Source organism: Oncorhynchus clarkii, chromosome 5 (assembly GCF_045791955.1).
Source record: "Oncorhynchus clarkii lewisi isolate Uvic-CL-2024 chromosome 5, UVic_Ocla_1.0, whole genome shotgun sequence".
In the NCBI taxonomy this organism is placed as follows: domain Eukaryota; kingdom Metazoa; phylum Chordata; class Actinopteri; order Salmoniformes; family Salmonidae; genus Oncorhynchus; species Oncorhynchus clarkii.
The window spans coordinates 16,321,733-16,339,969 of record NC_092151.1 but is presented as its reverse complement, the minus strand read 5'-3'; the positions used below and the strand labels follow the sequence as shown (position 1 = coordinate 16,339,969).

The 18,237-nt window shown below is 42.3% G+C and overlaps 1 protein-coding gene and 1 long non-coding RNA gene across 2 annotated transcripts in view; one reads left to right on the top strand and one right to left on the bottom strand.

The window, feature by feature from the left end:
* The window catches only part of LOC139408443 (glucosamine (N-acetyl)-6-sulfatase (Sanfilippo disease IIID), b), a 20,200-nt gene extending 3,620 nt beyond the window's left edge, over positions 1-16,580 (top strand). Inside the window, exons 4-12 of the mRNA XM_071152351.1 lie at positions 1,802-1,867; positions 1,954-2,052; positions 12,526-12,776; positions 12,962-13,080; positions 13,377-13,480; positions 13,606-13,707; positions 13,905-14,015; positions 14,239-14,346; positions 14,593-16,580. Of these exons, the coding sequence (XP_071008452.1) occupies positions 1,802-1,867; positions 1,954-2,052; positions 12,526-12,776; positions 12,962-13,080; positions 13,377-13,480; positions 13,606-13,707; positions 13,905-14,015; positions 14,239-14,346; positions 14,593-14,745 (1,113 nt within the window). The 3' untranslated portion in view covers positions 14,746-16,580. The remainder of the gene's footprint in view (positions 1-1,801; positions 1,868-1,953; positions 2,053-12,525; positions 12,777-12,961; positions 13,081-13,376; positions 13,481-13,605; positions 13,708-13,904; positions 14,016-14,238; positions 14,347-14,592) is intronic.
* Positions 16,360-18,237, bottom strand: LOC139408444 (uncharacterized). The gene is made up of 3 exons (XR_011634289.1): positions 17,892-18,237; positions 17,676-17,782; positions 16,360-17,473 (listed from the first exon to the last, which is right to left on the bottom strand). It is a non-coding gene; the product is annotated as an uncharacterized lncRNA (long non-coding RNA).

Genomic DNA, 18,237 nt, shown 5'->3' with positions numbered 1-18,237 from the left:
TTGGTTAGGGCTTGTAAGTAAGCAGTTCACTGTTGGTTAGGGCTTGTAAGTAAGCAGTTCACTATTGGTTAGGGCTTGTAAGTAAGCAGTTCACTGTTGGTTAGGGCTTGTAAGTAAGCAGTTCACTGTTGGTTAGGGCTTGTAAGTAAGCAGTTCACTGTTGGTTAGGGCTTGTAAGTAAGCAGTTCACTGTTGGTTAGGGCTTGTAAGTAAGCAGTTCACTGTTGGTTAGGGCTTGTAAGTAAGCAGTTCACTGTTGGTTAGGGCTTGTAAGTAAGCAGTTCACTGTCGTATTTGGCGCATGTGACAACTTTGATTTGCTCGTGTTTCTTGGCCCAAGCAAGTCTCTTCTTATTGGTGTCCTTTAGTAGTAGTTTCTTTGCAGCAATTCGACCATGAAGGCCTGATTCACGCAGTCTCCTCTGAACAGTTGATATTGAAATGTGTCTGTTACTTGAACTCTGTGAAGCATTTATTTGAGCTGCATTCTGAGGCTGGTAAATCTAATGAACGTATCCTCTGCAGCAGAGGTAAACCTGGATCTTCCTTTCCTGTGGCGGTCCTCATGAGAGACAGTTTCATCATAGCGCTTGATGTTTTTTGCGACTTGAAGAAACATAAACATTTCTTACAATTTTCCGACTTGACTGACCTTCATGTCTTAAAGTAATGATGGACTGTCATTTCTCTTTTCTTATTTGAGCTGTTCTTGTCATTATATAGACTTGGTCTTATACCAAATAGGGCTATCTTCTGCATACCACCCCTACCTTGTCACAACACAACTGATTGTCTCAAGCGCATTAAGAAGAAAATAAATTCCACAAATTAACATTAAACAAGGCACACCTGTTAATTGAAATGCATTCCAGGTGACTACCTCATTAAGCTGGTTGAGAGAATGCTAGTAGTGTGCAAAGCTGTCAAGGCAAAGAGTGGCTACTTTGAAGAATCTCAAATATAAAATATATTTAGATTTATTTAACACTTTTGGTTATTTCATAGTTTTGATGTCTTGACTATTAAAAATGAATGAGTAGGTGTGTTCAAACTTTTGACTGGTACTAACTTATATATATATATATATATATATATATTTATTGAGTTTCAGGTGTGCGTGTTAATAGTAGCAAAACAGAATTAGTCTTGGGGAGATGTCTTGTGAGGGGGGGGGGGGGGATCAAGTTACATATCGCAATATTATAGCGATATAATATTGCGATATGTAACTATTGATTTTCTCCCCCCATCACACACACTACATGCATGTCATCATGTGATGCTTCCCTAGCTGTTAATTGATGTGGTCATATAATCTGTGCATGACTGCTTCTTCCTCTTTTCTGCTGGACATACTGACGTGTCATGTCATTTTAACCCGGTTGTTCAGCAGGCTCAACCTGAGTTAGTCTAACTTCTGCCAAGATCATCAGATCTATGAATCACCTCAACTTCCTAACTGTATTAACAGTTCTTTATTATAGAAAAAGTAGTAAATATGTGCAAATTCTTGTGGTGAAATCAGTCTCTCTTTGGCTTCATGCATTTCCTTCCCCAGATCCACCTGTAATGTCATCTAGTTAGACTGTCAGTTGTTCCCACATCTGTCTATTGTGTGTCTAGTCTTTTTGTATTTCACATCATAGTTGGGGTCCATTCCATTCAGTTAGGAACATTTGAACTTGGAATTTGTATTACTTTCTGTATTTACTGGAATTGAAATGGAATTAACCACAACCCTGCTTCACATGTCTGTCTGTAGCACTATATCACGTGTTTCTCTCTTTCTCTCTCTCCTCAGTACGGGAAGAAGGAAACAGGGAATGTTGGCTATGTTCCCCCAGGCTGGGACCAATGGCATGCACTGGTAAGTCCTGTACAGACACATGATATATTGGTGTATGATGATGATGTCACAGCTGTGTTGATGCTTTTGTGTGTTTGTCGTTGCAGATGGGGAACTCTCAGTACTACAACTACACTCTGTCAGTCAACGGTAAAGAGGAGCAGCACGGAGACAATTATGAAAAAGACTACCTCACAGACCTCATAGTAAGTCCTCAACCCATACAACTGTGTGGTTGGGTGTGTATAACCCCTGTGAGACGTGATGCGGTATAACCCCCGTGAGACGTGATGCGGTATAACCCCCGTGAGACGTGATGCGGTATAACCCCCGTGAGACGTGATGCGGTATAACCCCCGTGAGACGTGATGCGGTATAACCCCCGTGAGACGTGATGCGGTATAACCCCCGTGAGACGTGATGCGGTATAACCCCCGTGAGACGTGATGCGGTATAACCCCCGTGAGACGTGATGCGGTATAACCTCCGTGAGACGTGATGCGGTATAACCCCCGTGAGGTGGTAGAGCCCCAGTGGGGCGTGATGCGGTAGAGCCCCCGTGGGGCGTGATGCGGTAGAGCCCCCGTGGGGCGTGATGCGGTAGAGCCCCCGTGGGGCGTGATGCGGTAGAGCCCCCGTGGGGCGGTAGAGCCCCCGTGAGACGTGACGCGGTAGCTGATGCCTCGTTGATGCTGGGGTTCTATCCAGGGTCATTCTTCGGTGTGTTTGATCAGCTGCAGACCCTTTTTGATGACAGAGAGGGGAGCTGTGCTTATATCTGGACACTTTACACATTACACAGAGAATAGCAAAAACCTGTCCTTCTACAAACACGTACATATGTTTTACTATCTTTGTGGGGACCACAAATTCGTTTCCATTCAAAATCTATTTTCCCTAACCTTAACCCTTAAACCATCCGCATGCTCCCCACCCGAAACAGTTTGTGCATATTTGGGGACCATATTCGATAATTTTTATCTGTAAAAGCAGGGTGTCTGCGGAAAGCTGAGTATCTTGACTATTGACCTGTGCCTTAAAATCTTTGGTTTGACTTACGTGGGTATGTGTGTGTGGGTATACAAATGTATAAGGGCAGGCTGAGCCAATGACCTAATTTCAAGATAGCTGCTACCTACATTTCGGTTAGCGTTGTGAAGCATAAATAGAATAAACACAGAATATGTTGATTCACACTGAAAGCGGGGACTCCACAGATTATGAGGATATCTTATTTGTCTGCCTGTGACTTACCGTTATTGATCACCAGCCCAGAGAGTCAAAATGTTTCTTTTACACAACGTTTTCACCAAACAGCAAATATCTTACAAGGTAAGCTTTGATTTGGTCTGTGTTTGAGCTCCAGCTACATGGGGGGTATCAAATGAATCCTTAGGTTGATAGGAACACATCTAGCCTATTGCCATGTTATCTAATTATGTAGGACTTCATGGCAACATCGACTGTCCACCGAGTGACTCTTTGCGCCTCAAAAATATGACGTTGCCTGCTTACGAGCTATTATTCAGGGGATTGGCTACTATTGCACCTTGACAGTCTTGTAGCCAATGAGATAAGCTTTCCAGGGATATGCAATTGACCTGGGTGGGACAAAGCCTAGAACCATTTATGCTTAATGCAAACTATTCCTACCTGACTCAGAGATGCACCTTGTAAACAGATTTCATCACTTTCATTTTATCACTTTAGCATGAAAGATGGCTTCTCAAGGGGTAAAAACTAAGTATATGTAACAGGAAGCTAAAAACAAGGCAGATATTAATATTGTCGACATAGAAGCTTTGAATAAAATACTGGTTGGACTCGGATCAGGGTAACAATTTGGACAACAAGGATTTTGACTCGGCCGACGAAGATTGCTTTCTAGAAGGATTGGATCCACTGTTAGATCTGTAAGTAAATCATTTTCATGACTTTATATAGCTAACTTAATGTATATATTTCGTTTTTTATAAGTTGTCTGCTTTTTGTGCTTTGGATTAGGGTACATAGGCCTATAACAAATCATTCCAATGTTATATAATTCCAAAGTAGTTATTGTCTGTTTCATATTAGTTCACTGTTTCCTGTTTCATTCTTGTAACTTTAGAGAGGCCATTAAACTCTCATGGCCATTGTTTATTTGTGGTTCTCACCTCTGCCTTTGTCTCCAAAGTGTGTGCGTGTGTGTGTGTGCTTCACACCTTCTATGTGAGTCACTGTACAGATAGTTTAGGCTTGGTGTTTTTACTTTACAGTAATGTTGTTCTGTAAATTGTCAACTAATTCTGTGTGTCTTACCATAATATATCTCTTTATTTTATTCACCACAGAGGATGCAGAGGATTTGGATGATGACGTTTGGGAGCCACCCCTCCCCAGTAAGCGCCCCCGCCGGTCAAGGTCTTCACCCCCCCCCCCCCCATTGCTATGTCAATCACCATGTCTGGTGGTTCTACATCCACTTTTTAATAGACCTCTTGAAAAAGAAAATACGGGCTTGTGGCATCATTCATACTAACAGAATTGGTTTCCCCAAGACCAAGGTAAACAACATGACAAAGACAGTGGAGAGGGGGACCATATGTTGGATCAGGACTAACACGCTGCTTTTTGTGAAATGGAAGGACACTAGGGCAGTAACCATGCTCACCACACAGCATAAGGCCTTCAATAACGACCATGTCTCAAGGGTGAAAAAGGAAGAATGTCCCCGTTTCTGTGAAGGACTACAATGCCAGCATGCTAGCATGGGGTGTGCCGACCGATCTGATGCTCCTCCACAAGACCAGGAAGTGGTATAAGACTTTTTGTTAACTTTGTGGACATTGCTACAGTAAATGTTTTCATTCTCCACAAGCAAAAGGTCAAACCCCTCTCTCCCGGTTGGCTTTCCAAGAGCAGCTGGTGTTGGAAATGGCTAAATTGGGGGCCCAAAGCAACCTCACAATTGTCACAAGACCCCCCACTCAAGGTGAGTGCCACTATCAAACATGCATGCCAAAAGACAAAAGGAAGAACTGCAAGTATTGCACAAAACACGGGGGATGGGGGGGGGTTTGAAGCAGTCCCTCTATCGCAACATACACAAGCTACGGTGAATATAACATCATCATCTACACCTGGGATGTAAAACCAACACGAATGTCATTTGTAAATATTATAGGATATTTATATTTTTGTACCTTTTTTTTTTTTTAGTGAACGACACGTGTAACCAAGTTTGTGTTTGATAAGACATTTTTATATATTTATGTACAGTAGCAGTCAAAAGTTTGCACACCTACTCATTCAAGGGTTTTTCTCTATTTTGACTATTTTCTACATTGTAGAATAATAGTGGAGACATCAAAACTATGAAATAACACCGAATCATGTAGTGACAAAAAGTGTTTCACAAATCAAAATGTATTTTCCATTTGAGATTATGCAAAGTAGCCACCCTTTGCCTTGATAGCATTGCACACGCTTGGTATTCTCTCAACCAGCTTCACCTGGAATGCTTTTTCAACAGTCTTGAAGGAGGTCCCACATATGCTAAGCACTTGTTGACTGCTTGTCCGTCACTCTGCAGTCTCTCAATCCCATTTTTTTCTGATATTTTTCACTTGTTGTGGAAGCCATCTGATGTGTTTCCAGCTCTGGGCATCAATAATTCACACTGATGGCTTTCAAAATAAAAATGGTTATTTTGTGCGTGCTTGATCTTGTGTATTCTGAACTATGTAAGGGTGTATATGACACAGGAGGTTGGTGGCACCTTAATTGGGGAGGATGGGATTGTGGTAATGGCGGAAGCGGAATTAGCAGAATGGTAAATATATCAAACACATGGTTTCCATGTGTTTTAATGCGCTCTGTTCTAGCCATTATTATGAGCCGTCCTCCCCTCAGCAGCCTCCACTGGTATGCAAGCACACTCGTTCGGTTTGCCTACCCGAACTCGGCAGGAAGCCTAGCGGTTACGAGCATTGGGCCACTGACCGAAAGGTAGCTGGTTTGAATCCCAGAGCCGGCAAAGTGGAGCACGGTAAGGCAATTAACCCCCAACAAACTGTTCCCTCTCTGATTGAGGGGTTGGCTTAAATGCTGAAGACACATTTCAGTTGAATGCTTTCAGTTGTGCAACTGACTAGGTTACCACTAATGAGCGACAGACGGTAGCCACAGCCTGTTAGGAAAGAAAAACTTTGGCCATAGTGTTAAAATGAACCTTTTTAGCTTTATACAGTTAAATACTTTAAAAACATTAAATCATCACAACCACTTACATGTATCTTACCTTACGCTACCTTACCCGTCACCTTACCAGAACCTTACCTTACCTGTACGTTACATGTATCTTACCTTACGCTACCTTACCCGTCACCTTACCAGAACCTTACCTTACCTGTACGTTACATGTATCTTACGTTACCTTACCTGTATGTTACATGTATCTTACGCTACCTTACCTGTATGTTACATGTATCTTACGTTACCTTACCTGTATGTTACATGTATCTTACGTTACCTTACCTGTACGTTACATGTATCTTACGTCACCTTACCTGTATGTTACATGTATCTTACGCTACCTTACCTGTATGTTACATGTATCTTACGTTACCTTACCTGTATGTTACATGTATCTTACCTTACGCTACCTTACCCGTCACCTTACCAGAACCGTACCTTACCTGTATGTTACATGTATCTTACCTTACGCTACCTTACCAGAACCTTACCAGAACCTTACCTTACCTGTATGTTACATGTATCTTACCTTACGCTACCTTACCCGTCACCTTACCAGAACCTTACCTTACCTGTACGTTACATGTATCTTACGCTACCTTACCTGTATGTTACATGTATCTTACGTTACCTTACCTGTATGTTACATGTATCTTACGCTACCTACCCGTCACCTTACCAGAACCTTACCTTAACTGTACGTTACATGTATCTTACGTTACCTTACCTGTACCCCACCTGTACCTTTCCGTACCTGTACCTTACCTGTATCTTTCCGTACCTTACCTGTATCTTTCCGTACCTTACCTGTATCTTTCTGTACCTTACCTGTATCTTTCCGTACCTTACCTGTATCTTTCCGTACCTTACCTGTACCTTACCTGTACCTTACCTGTACCTTACCTGTACCTGTACCTTACCTGTATCTTTCTGTACCATACCTGTACCCCACCTGTATCTTACCTGTATCTTTCTGTACCTTACCTGTATCTTTCCGTACCTTACCTGTATCTTTCCGTACCTTACCTGTACCTTACCTGTACCTTACCTGTACCTGTACCTTACCTGTATCTTTCTGTACCATACCTGTACCCCACCTGTACCTTACCTGTATCTTTCCGCACCTTACCTGTATCTTTCCGCACCTTACCTGTATCGTGCCCAACCGTACATTCTTTTTTTATGTGTATTTTATTACGGATCCCCATTAGGCAATTACATACAAAATAAAACAGTACATCACACAACACGTTATTACACAGTACAATACCACAACATATCTACAGTACCAAATCCATAATACAGCAATATTACAATGTACGAGTGTGTCTTCACAGTCTGCACTGTTCCATAAGGTGTAGTTTAAAAAAAATCTGATTTTATTACTTGCATTTTTTTATTCATGAGTTACTTGATGTGAAATAGAGTTCTTTGCTGCTCTGTTCTGGCCAACTGTAATTTGCCTATGTCCCTCTTAGTGGCACTTGATCATGTGACTGGGCAGTAGTCCAGGTGCAACAACTAGGGGCTGTAGGACTGTGGTTGATAGTGATGTCAAGAAAGCAGAGAAGCACTTTATTATGGACAGACTTCTCCCCATTTTAGCTATCGTTGTTGCATCAATATGTTTTGACCATGACAGTTTTACAATCCAGGGTTGCACCAAGCCGTTTAGTCTCCTTCAACTTGCTGAATTTCCACATTATTCATTACAAGACTTGGTTGAGGTTTAGTGAATGATTTGTCCCAAATACAATGCTTTTAGTTTTTTAATTTTATATTTCGGACCATCTTATTGAACAGTTAATGAAATGGCTACACATACTATTTACATTGACCCCCTTTATTATATATCTGTTTTATTTGGGAAAATGCGAGGTATTGATGGCAATGTTTGTTTGTTGTTGGTGGGGATTTTCTCTTGCATTCTTCTCGTGCGTGCCTTTACTTCTCACAAGGGAACAACCACACTCATTGTGGCTTTGCATGTTGCCATGTTTCTCGTGGGCATTGATTTGCACCAAGTTTGCGTGGATATAAAGGATGTGCCCTGGGGAATGCCTGACTCTACCTAGATTATGTTGGAGAGGCTTCCATTAAAGAACACCCTCTGTTCTGTTAGATGGGTAACACGATATAGCAGCAGATGTAAAGCCATAATACAAATTTTTTCAGCATCAGATTATGATCAATGTCAAAAGCTTCACTGAAATCAAACTAAACAGCTCGCACAATCCACTTATCAATTTCCTTCAGCCAATCATCAGTCATTTGTGTAAGTGCCATACATGTTAAGTGCTCTTCCCTATAAGCGTGCTGAAAATATTGTTAATTTGTTTATTGTGAAATAGCATTGAATCTGGTCCAACACCATTTTTCCCAAAAGTTTAGTAAGGGTTGGTAACGTGCTGATTGGTCAGCTGTTTGAGCCAGTAAAGGGTGCTTTGCTATTCTTGGGTAGTGCAATGACTTGCTTCCTTCCAGGTCTGTAGGCGTAGATGAAAGATTTGGTAATATAGTCCGTTATCATCCTCAGTAATTTTCCATCGAAGTTGTCAGACCCAGATGGCTTTCCATTGTTGTTTTTCACCTCTTCCATACTCACTTTATGGAATTCAAAATTACAATTATTGTCTTTCATAATTTGATCAGTTATGCATGTAGATCAGAATTTTGTTGTTGGCATGTCATGCCTAAGTTTACTAATCTTGCCAATGAAAAGGTAGCTAGATCTGCAAGATCTGGAGCAGCCAATGAAAAGGTAGCTTTCTGGAGCAGTTACCTCACCCGTACCAAAATATGCAAAAGGGGAGTTTCTTTATTTTGCACATTGTGTGTTGTTAATGAGTGATTATTCTCCGGCAGTAGTCTTCTTACCTACGTGTGTCTGCATGTATATCCCACCCCTGGTCATGTGACTTGGTCAACTTTCTGCTTGGCTTACACTTTGAAAGGGTGAAACGGTCTCTTAACCCGTGGTGAATCAGCTCCACAGGTACTTTACTTTAAAGCTTCAGTTTAACTGTGTTTATGTAAGAAGTGCCTGTTACTTACATATGTCAATGAACAGATCTTGAACTTGTCTGTAAGAGTTTGGTAGCTGACAATGTCACAATTTGATGCACACACTTAAATGGGGCCGTGAGTTGTGATTCTAGGTGGCCAGATAGCTACCAACAATGACAAACTGCGATGTGGGGAATCATAGTTTCATCTTGTTCTTAATACCATGTCTTGTTTGGAGGTATTTTGACTGATTTCATGTCAATGCTAATATGGCAAAAAATTCTAGCTGGCTAGCTAACCAACAACTGTAACAATGTGTTTGAGACAAAAGTGCTCATTGTGCAAATGTATTCATGTTTTCAATAACCATTTGAGATTAAATATAGTTTACATGTCAACAACCCAGTCTGTTTAATTTGAAGGAATATTAGGCCAACCTCATGATTAACAAATGTATTCTGTATTTAAAAGCTTAAAAACATGCATGTACAAATGGTGCGACATCTACAATTAGTTTTCTAAAATGTAACACCTTTTGTGATCATAAACCCAGAGCCGTATGCTGTATGACGGAAACACTGAGCCTCAGAGGGAAAATGAAACAATTTGTGTAGAGCTTTGCTATTGGTTGGTTCTGATCATTTCCAAGCAGGAATCTCATCTCCCCCCCCTCCCCCTAACCCTACCACCCCTCCTAATTGGAGTAAACTAAGCGACAACAACACTTCTATTTCCAGCTTATACATACATACTATATGCAGGTTATCTTTTGTGTGTTTTTAGTCCCATCCTTCAGCTACCCTCGACAACTCGACAATCTCTGAAGACCATCCAGTTTTGATTTCTATTTGCCATATATTTTTTTACTTTGCTGTGATGCCCCATAGTTGCGCACACATCGGTTTTGTTGCTAAACAACCAACCTGTCTGATGTTTTAGATGCATATTTTATACAGTGCATTTGGAAAGTATTCAGACCACTTTTTCCACATTTTGTTACGCCACAGCCTTATTCAAACATGTATTTAAATTAAAAAAGACTTGAAATTGAGCTCAGGTACATCCTGTTTCCATTGATCATTCTTGAGATGTTTCTACAACTTGATTGGAGTCCACCTCTGGTAAATTAAATTGATTGGACATGATGTCTATATAAGGTCCTACAGTTGACAGTGCATGTCAGAGCAAAAACCAAGCCACGAGGTCAAAGGAATTGTCCGTAGAGCTCCGCGACAGGATTGTGTTGAGCCACAGATCTGAGTAAGGGTACCAAAATATTTCTGCAGCATTTAAGGACTCCAAGAACAACACAGTGGTCTCCATAATTCTTAAATGGAAGATGTTTGGAACTGGCAAGGCTCTTCCTTGAGCTGGCCAATTGTGGGAGGAGGGCCTTGGTCAGGGGGGTGACCAAGAGCCTGACGCAAACTCTGACAGAGCTCTAGAGTTCCTCTGTGGAGATGGGAGAACCTTCCAGAAGGACACTGATCTCTACAGCACTCCACCAATCAGGCCTTTATGGTAGTGGCCAGACGGAAGCCACTCCTCAGTAAAAGGCACATGACAGCCCGCTTGAAGTTTGGCGAAAGGCACCTAAAGGACACTCACTCCCCCTGGACCGCCGCCCCTCAGTATGAGAAAAACTTTATCTCTACAGCACTCCACCAATCAGGCCTTTATGGTAGTGGCCAGACGGAAGCCACTCCTCAGTAAAAGGCACATGACAGCCCGCTTGAAGTTTGGCGAAAGGCACCTAAAGGACACTCGGGCCATGAGAAATAAGAGTCTCTGGTCTGATGAAACCAAGATTGAACTATGGCCTAAATGCCAAGTGTCTGGAGGAAACCTGGCACCCTCCCTACGGTGAAGTGGCAGAATCATCCCTATGGTGGTGGCAGCATCATGCAGTGGGGATGTTTTTCAGCATCAGGAACTACTGGGAGACTAGTCAGAATCAAGGGAAAGATGAATGGAGCAAAGCACAGAGATCCTTGATGAAAACCTGCTCCAGAGCGCTCAGGACCTCGGACTGGGGTGAAGGTTCAGCTTCCAACAGGACAACGACCCTAAGCACACAGCCAAGACAATGCAGAAGTGGCTTCAGGGACAAGTCTCAATGTCCTTGAGTGGCCCAACCAGAGCTCGGACTTGAACCCAGAGAGACCTGAGAACAGCGGTTCAGCAACGCTTCCCATCCAACCTGACAGAGCTTGAGAGGATCTGCAGAACAGAATGGGAGAAAATCTCCAATTACAGGTGTGCCAATCTTGTAGTTTCATACCCAAGAAGACTCGATGCTGTAATTGCTGCCAAAGGTGCTTCAACAAAGTACTGCTTAAAGGGTCTGAATACTTAAGAAAACGGTACCGGAGTGCCAAGTCTAGGTCCAAGAGGCTTCTAAACAGCTTCTACCCCCCAAGCCATAAGACTCCTGAACATCTAGGCAAATGGCTACCCAGACTATTTGCATTGCCCCTCGCCCTCTTTACACCACTGCTACTCTTTGTTGTCGTCTATGCATAGCAACTTTAATAACTCTACCTACGTGTACATACTACCTCAACTAACTGGTGCCCCCCTGTATATAGTCTCACTATTGTTATTTTACTGCTTCTCTTTAATTACTTGTTACTTTTATTGCTTGTTCTTATTTGTATTTTTTTTTTAACTGCATTGTTTGTTAGAGGCTCGTAAGTAAGCATTTCACTGTAAGGTCTACACTACACCTGTTGTATTCGGCACATGTGACCAATAAACATTTTATTTGATATTTCAGTTTAATTTTTAATCAATTTGCATACATTTCTAAAAAAGTTTTTCTTTGTCATTATGGGGTATTGTGTGTAGATGAGGGGAAAACACAATTCGATACATTTTATAATAAGACTGCAACGTAACAAAGGGGAGTGGGAGGAGAGGGAGTGGAAAGTAGAGGGGTCTGAATACTTTCTGAATGCACTGTACGGATATTTACCAGAAATGTTCATTTAGTAGCTATTTTAGTGTTCACATACATTTATGAAGCATACTGTTTTTTTTGCCAGCACCATGCTCCAATACACTGAGCCATCTGAACCAGGACCAGAACTAAGTCTGTAATGTTTCACAGATGTGTTGTGCAACTCACCACTTGTCTTCGTTCCAACTCCTCCAGTTCATTACGTGGCCGGTCTGGTTTTGTTTAGTCCGCCACCACTCCGACTGTTGTCTCTGGATGCCTGAGAGGAGTTTTGTCTCGACGTTCCAAAAATATATTCCCCCAGTCTTGTTTGGGTTCTAACTAATATAAGTTACAGTTTTTAGTTTAGTTTTTCATATAACAAAAGCTCATCTGTCTGTGTTGTGTTTGTTAGGATTTGATTAAAGCACCTGATTTGAATCTTTGCTCTCTCTCTTTAATGCTATCTCTTTCCACTACCTCTCTCCTTCGTCTCCAGTTGAACAGATCTCTCCATTTCCTGGATGATAGGAGTCCCCAGCGTCCGTTCTTCATCATGTTGTCCCCTCCCGCCCCTCACTCCCCCTGGACCGCCGCCCCTCAGTATGAGAAAAACTTTACAGATGTCAAAGCCCCCCGGGATGGTAGCTTTGACAAACCCGGGAAGGATAAACACTGGTTGTTGCGCCAGCCTAGCAACCCCATGCCCAGCACCTCCCTGAACTTCCTGGATAATGCCTACAGGAAAAGGTACAACAGCCAATCAAATCATCCTGAAACACTTTTCATAATACACCCAGCTAATCAAATCACTGTACTCCATCGCAATAAACCTCTTGTAATACCTGGATACAATTGTAGCAAAATACAAAATAGTTCTCATCTCAAGTCTCTGATTAACCTGTAATGTTTGTAATTCCCCTCCTGTACTGCAGGTGGCAGACCCTGCTGTCAGTGGATGACATGGTGGAGGCGCTGGTCAAGAAACTAGAAGAGCTGAAGGAGCTCAACAACACCTACATCTTCTACACTTCTGACAATGGCTACCACACCGGTAAGTGTGGGTGTATGTGTCTGTCTTCCTGCTTATATTTGGTTTCTGTTTGTTTCACACCTGCAGTGACCCCCTTCCTGTGGTTGATGTAACGGTTCAACTTCACAGCTCGACTTCACAACAAACAGACCCCTAGTATCAACTTCACATTTGTCAAGCTACGTTTGGGAAACGTAATGAAATCCCCAGTTTTCTGTATCAGGATATGTCACCACTCTCAACAGAAATGTTCTATAGTAATGTATTCTAGTGGCATTCTAAGTTATTCTGTGCCTTTTATGTTCTCTGTCTTCCAGGTCAATTCTCTCTGCCCATTGACAAGAGACAATTGTACGACTTTGATATCAGGATCCCTCTCATGGTACGTGGGCCAGGCATCAAACCCCAACAGACACTCCTGGTGAGTCCCTAGCTCCATTTATCTATCTATCTATCAATCCACTTATTATCCATCAACCACACATCCATCCATGCTCTCATTCCACTTTTCCATCCATACTTACCTATGTGTGTGTCTTCCTCCAGGCCCCGGTGTTGAACATAGACCTGGCTCCCACTTTTCTGGACATCTCAGGACTCAACCTCTCCTTTGTTAATATGGATGGACAGTCCTTCCTCTCTCAGATGGTGAGCTAAATGTCTGTCTACCTCTATCTTTTGTCTCGGAGTGTTTTGGATTGACAGTCCTTCCTCTCTAATGGTCAATTAGGTTACTTATTGTTCCCTCTGTCCATTTATCATCTTTGTCTGTCTGTGTGTCTGCAGGTTATCAATGCACCTCTCTCAATGTAATAGTCTGTCCATCTGATTCTGTCTCTTTGTAGGCCCCTGAGCTGCGTAACGGTACAGCTCGCCCCTACTTCCTGGTAGAGTACACAGGAGAGGGACACCTTGACCCTGACCCCGCTTGCCCTAAACTGGGCCCTGGTCTGTCAGTGAGTTACCCCTTTACAATACCCTTGTTACCATTTACAATGAACTAATGTAATTGCCCTGTTCCCCTACCCTTCATAACCATTGCTCCTACCCTCCACCAGCAGTTGCCTGACTCTTTAAGTACTGTACATTATTCCTGTAGTAGAGGCAATAGTCCCACTGAAGTGCAGCTCTATGTCTTGGAGGAATGCAAAATATCTCTCTTGTTGTTCTTTGCTCCAGCAATGTTTCCCAGACTGTGTGTGTGAGGATGCCTACAACAACACCTATGCCTGTGTTAGGACCCTGGCTGAACACAACCTGCAGTACTGCGAGTTTGCAGACACTGAGGTGTGTGGGCATGTGCATTTGTTATGTTTTTATGACTTACAGTAGCAGTTTTGTCTGTTAGTAGTTTTATGCAGAGCCATATATGTAAAGACTGTATATGGCTCTGTTTTATGTACTGTTTTTAAATGAACTTTGGAAGTGTACTACCTAGCTTATGTAGTACATGTTGTCTTGTTTCTATGGATTTTTAATGAGTAATTGACCTCTCAATCTGTTTTCTCTCTTGCTTTTTCTCTCTCTCCTCAGTCATTTGTTGAGGTATATAACTTGACCTCTGACCCACACCAATTGGAGAACATTGTTAAGAAGGTTGACCCCACCCTCCTCCAGGCCATGAACCAACGGCTGATCAAGCTGCAGTCATGCGAGGGCGACAGCTGCCGCGCCACCAAGATATAACCAGTCACACTGCAAGCAGGGTGGGACCATAGCCTAGTGCCAACGTCCAATCCCAAATTTACCCCTTATCCATATGCAACCAAATGTAGATCTGAAAGGTATTAACAATATGGCGATGAGCTTGTTTGAGAACATACAAAACGCCTCGAAAGCAGTAGGTGACGGTTGGGGGAGGTACATCTGTGACCACAATGTTGGACACCATCAGAGGTTTTCCCAAAGCACGGCTCATATCAATATGGCTGTCAATGTTTAGAAAATCCCAATAGAATATGAAAATAAGGTCCACATGGATATATTTGGCATGATATTCACCAGATTGCTTGTGGCGTAATGCTCCTTTTTAGATCTACACAAGTGCTTAGGAGCGAGGGCTAGAGAGGTCGATTTGGGATTGGACAAATGCTGTCTGAGTATAATTAGCATAGTGAGCACTGTTCCACCTGAATTGTGCTGATGTTTCACTCTGTGGATGGACTAACCCAAACTCTCTACCTACCCTCAGTCCATCCACATACTGTGATGTTATTGTGTTGGCAGGCATGTTGCACTGTATAGACTCCTTGGGTGCGTTCCAGAGACACATTTTACATGCAGATGTAGATGATGATAATTTGGTGGGTGCTTATATTTGTCCTATTTCACTCATTGTATTATACGCATGTGTGAATTGGAATTTAAGGAACCACATCAGTATGTTCTAATAAGAAAATATATGCAGAAAATGTAACTGGAACACACTGTTTATCATGATTATGTTCTTTATATCTGAGTACAGGGTCTGGCATCCAATCAACCTTTTTCTCACTAGCCAGAGCCAATCAGAAGTCAGTGTCATTACCACCGAAAGGAAGCGGTTGCAATAGCAATGTAGAGGTTTTGACCCAATTTAGCCCAAGGTTTCCTGGAGTAGGATGAAGTTGTCCCTAGACACCAATCTGTTATTTTTTCCCCCCACTCAATGCTTTTTACCATCAATCCCATTTAGCCAACCTGCCTTTCCCCTTGCTTTATGGTCTTGTTCACACTGTGGGTGGCGAAGTGGCTACTTCTCGCCCAATGGAATGATTTCCCTGTTTGCCACTCGCTGTATGTATGGAGCATAAGGAAGACGAGAGCTGTGTTTTACATTTTAGTCTATGAGCACTTTTCCAGGGAACGAGAGGTGAAAGAAGGGAAAACTGAACGAGCCTGTTCCTTCAGAATGTGAGCCCAGAGGACAAGTGGTATTTGTCTTATCTTTGCTGTTTGTGTGCCTCCCAACCTGCCTCACAATAAGCTGTACTTTCTTCCATTTAGTGTGTACTTGTTGACTTCGTGGATTTCAAAGTAAATTACTGGTATTATAAGACATTAACTGCCTTTAGTCCATGTCTATACTGATCCAATGGTATTAAATGTATGGGAAGGAGTGTACAAGTGCACACTTTAGAAGAAAGAACAGATTGGGACACAGGCAAGGTGTCTGAGAATGTGAAGTTTACTGTCTGTGTAAACAAAATGTTCTACAATGAGTGATACAATCTGAGTATTAACCATTATAGCCATGAGACCCTTTTTTTCCAAAATAAATCAAGAGGGACATTTTCCTAGATGTAGATCAGACAAATGTTATTCGTGTGGAATCATTTTAATTGTTTTGAAAAATCAATGTGGCCTTATATTCCTGTCTGTATCACTGATATTTAAGGGAATTGTTCATACTCTAACCTTTGATATGGACGAAGATGATGTAATCTGTGTGCCTTGTCTTTTTGCACTGAAGCAGCTTTTTAATGCTTTGTTCAATGTGACCACGTCATGAGAAATCAATAAACGAAAAAGCATTCCACTGAGTTTTTCATAAGTCCATTTAACTCCAACACATGATTTACACGTAGTGAATAGTTCTAGACTGGAATGGAATCCAATTCAAAGAGGAGATGGAAAAACAATGGGGCCTGTTCAGGAGGGTGCAATGTGTTACAGAATGCTCTGGAAAATATAAGGTCTGGCTGTCAATACCAGCACCTATGGAGCACATACCTACCACTAACTACGTGGGTTTGAATCTGACACTGCCTATTTGTGACACGCTTTCCTACCTTTCTCGCTTCCTTCTCCTTAAAATGTACTATGTTGGAACAGATTGTCTGCCGTGTAGGATAGAGACGCGTGTCACTTGTATACATTAGATTTATTTTCACCTAGTTGATGTTTCACCTGACTGAATACCCAGGTGTACTGCTGTTAACCTGAAGATAACACTATCTGGTAGTCTGTCTATTCCTACTGTGAAGAGCCAACTCCAAGGCACACACTCAATAGTTGGTTTCCACACACTGTAGATAGAGATTAATAGACTCATTAAAATACAATTTATCTTTTACAACTGTACGGTGGTGAGTTTCCCCAAAATAGTCCTGTATGACAAGTCTTGAAAGTCAAATCTGTTAGCAATTCCTGTCTGAGGTACTTGTAGACAGCCTTATCCTCCAGGGTCTGTACCTCCAGCTTAACAGGACACTTGTAGAAGTGAGAGCAGTGTCTCCGTGTAGCCAATCAGGAAGTAGAACTTCTGTGAAGGGAATTTCTGTAGCATCAGGGTACACACCACCAGCATGTTGCCTCGTCGCTTTATCACAACCTCATTGGCCAGGCAGTTATTGAAAGTTCCGAAGAGGAAACGTCGTACAAACGTCGTCTTCCACAGTACGATCTGATGCTCCTCCCTCTCCCTGTAGGTTACCTATGAGATAAAGAACGGGATGGAGGGAGCAAGGTTAGGTCTCCTTTGACACACAATGATCAAGTTGGTCAGCATTTCTATCTGATCACTATGATTAGTCTGTAACCTAGCCCAGCGTATTGACAGTAACTTTGCTAATAGCTATACACCGAGTTATCTTGTACAAGGTCAGATACGTGGGGGAAACTAGACAATGACTCACTGGTGTGCTGGGAGAGCCAGCCCTAGCGGTGTCCTATGTGGTGGGGGTGGAGTGCTTGCTCATAGGTTAGTGGTCGGTCTCCTTTCCCCACCCGAATACGAGCGATTCTGTCAACACAAAAGGGAAAGTACCAGATGCCAAGTTGGAGGCTATATTTTTAGCAGCCAGTGAGTGAGGCAATAGTCAATGGCTTTAACCGTCAGGTTGAATACATACCTTGCTGCAGTGACATGAAGTGCTCGTGTTGCAGAGTTATTGTATATCGAAGTGCCGACTCTGGCAAGCGCGTTCTGTGGGGCAAAGGTGTGAAAACAAAGACGAGAGCAACAGCCAAGTAACATTGGCTAACGTTAGCTGCTATATAATTGGCTAGCCAGAAACACGCTGTTTGTCAAAGCCTCGCCCACGTATCAAAACAACTGGTCATGGTTAGAATATATCACAACACTTTAAAGTAGAATAATCTCAAACAGTTATTGAACAAATTATTGAACTAATGTCAACATGTTTGTCACCGATATCACACTCTGACAACTCAAGGAAGCAGACATTTTGACTGATG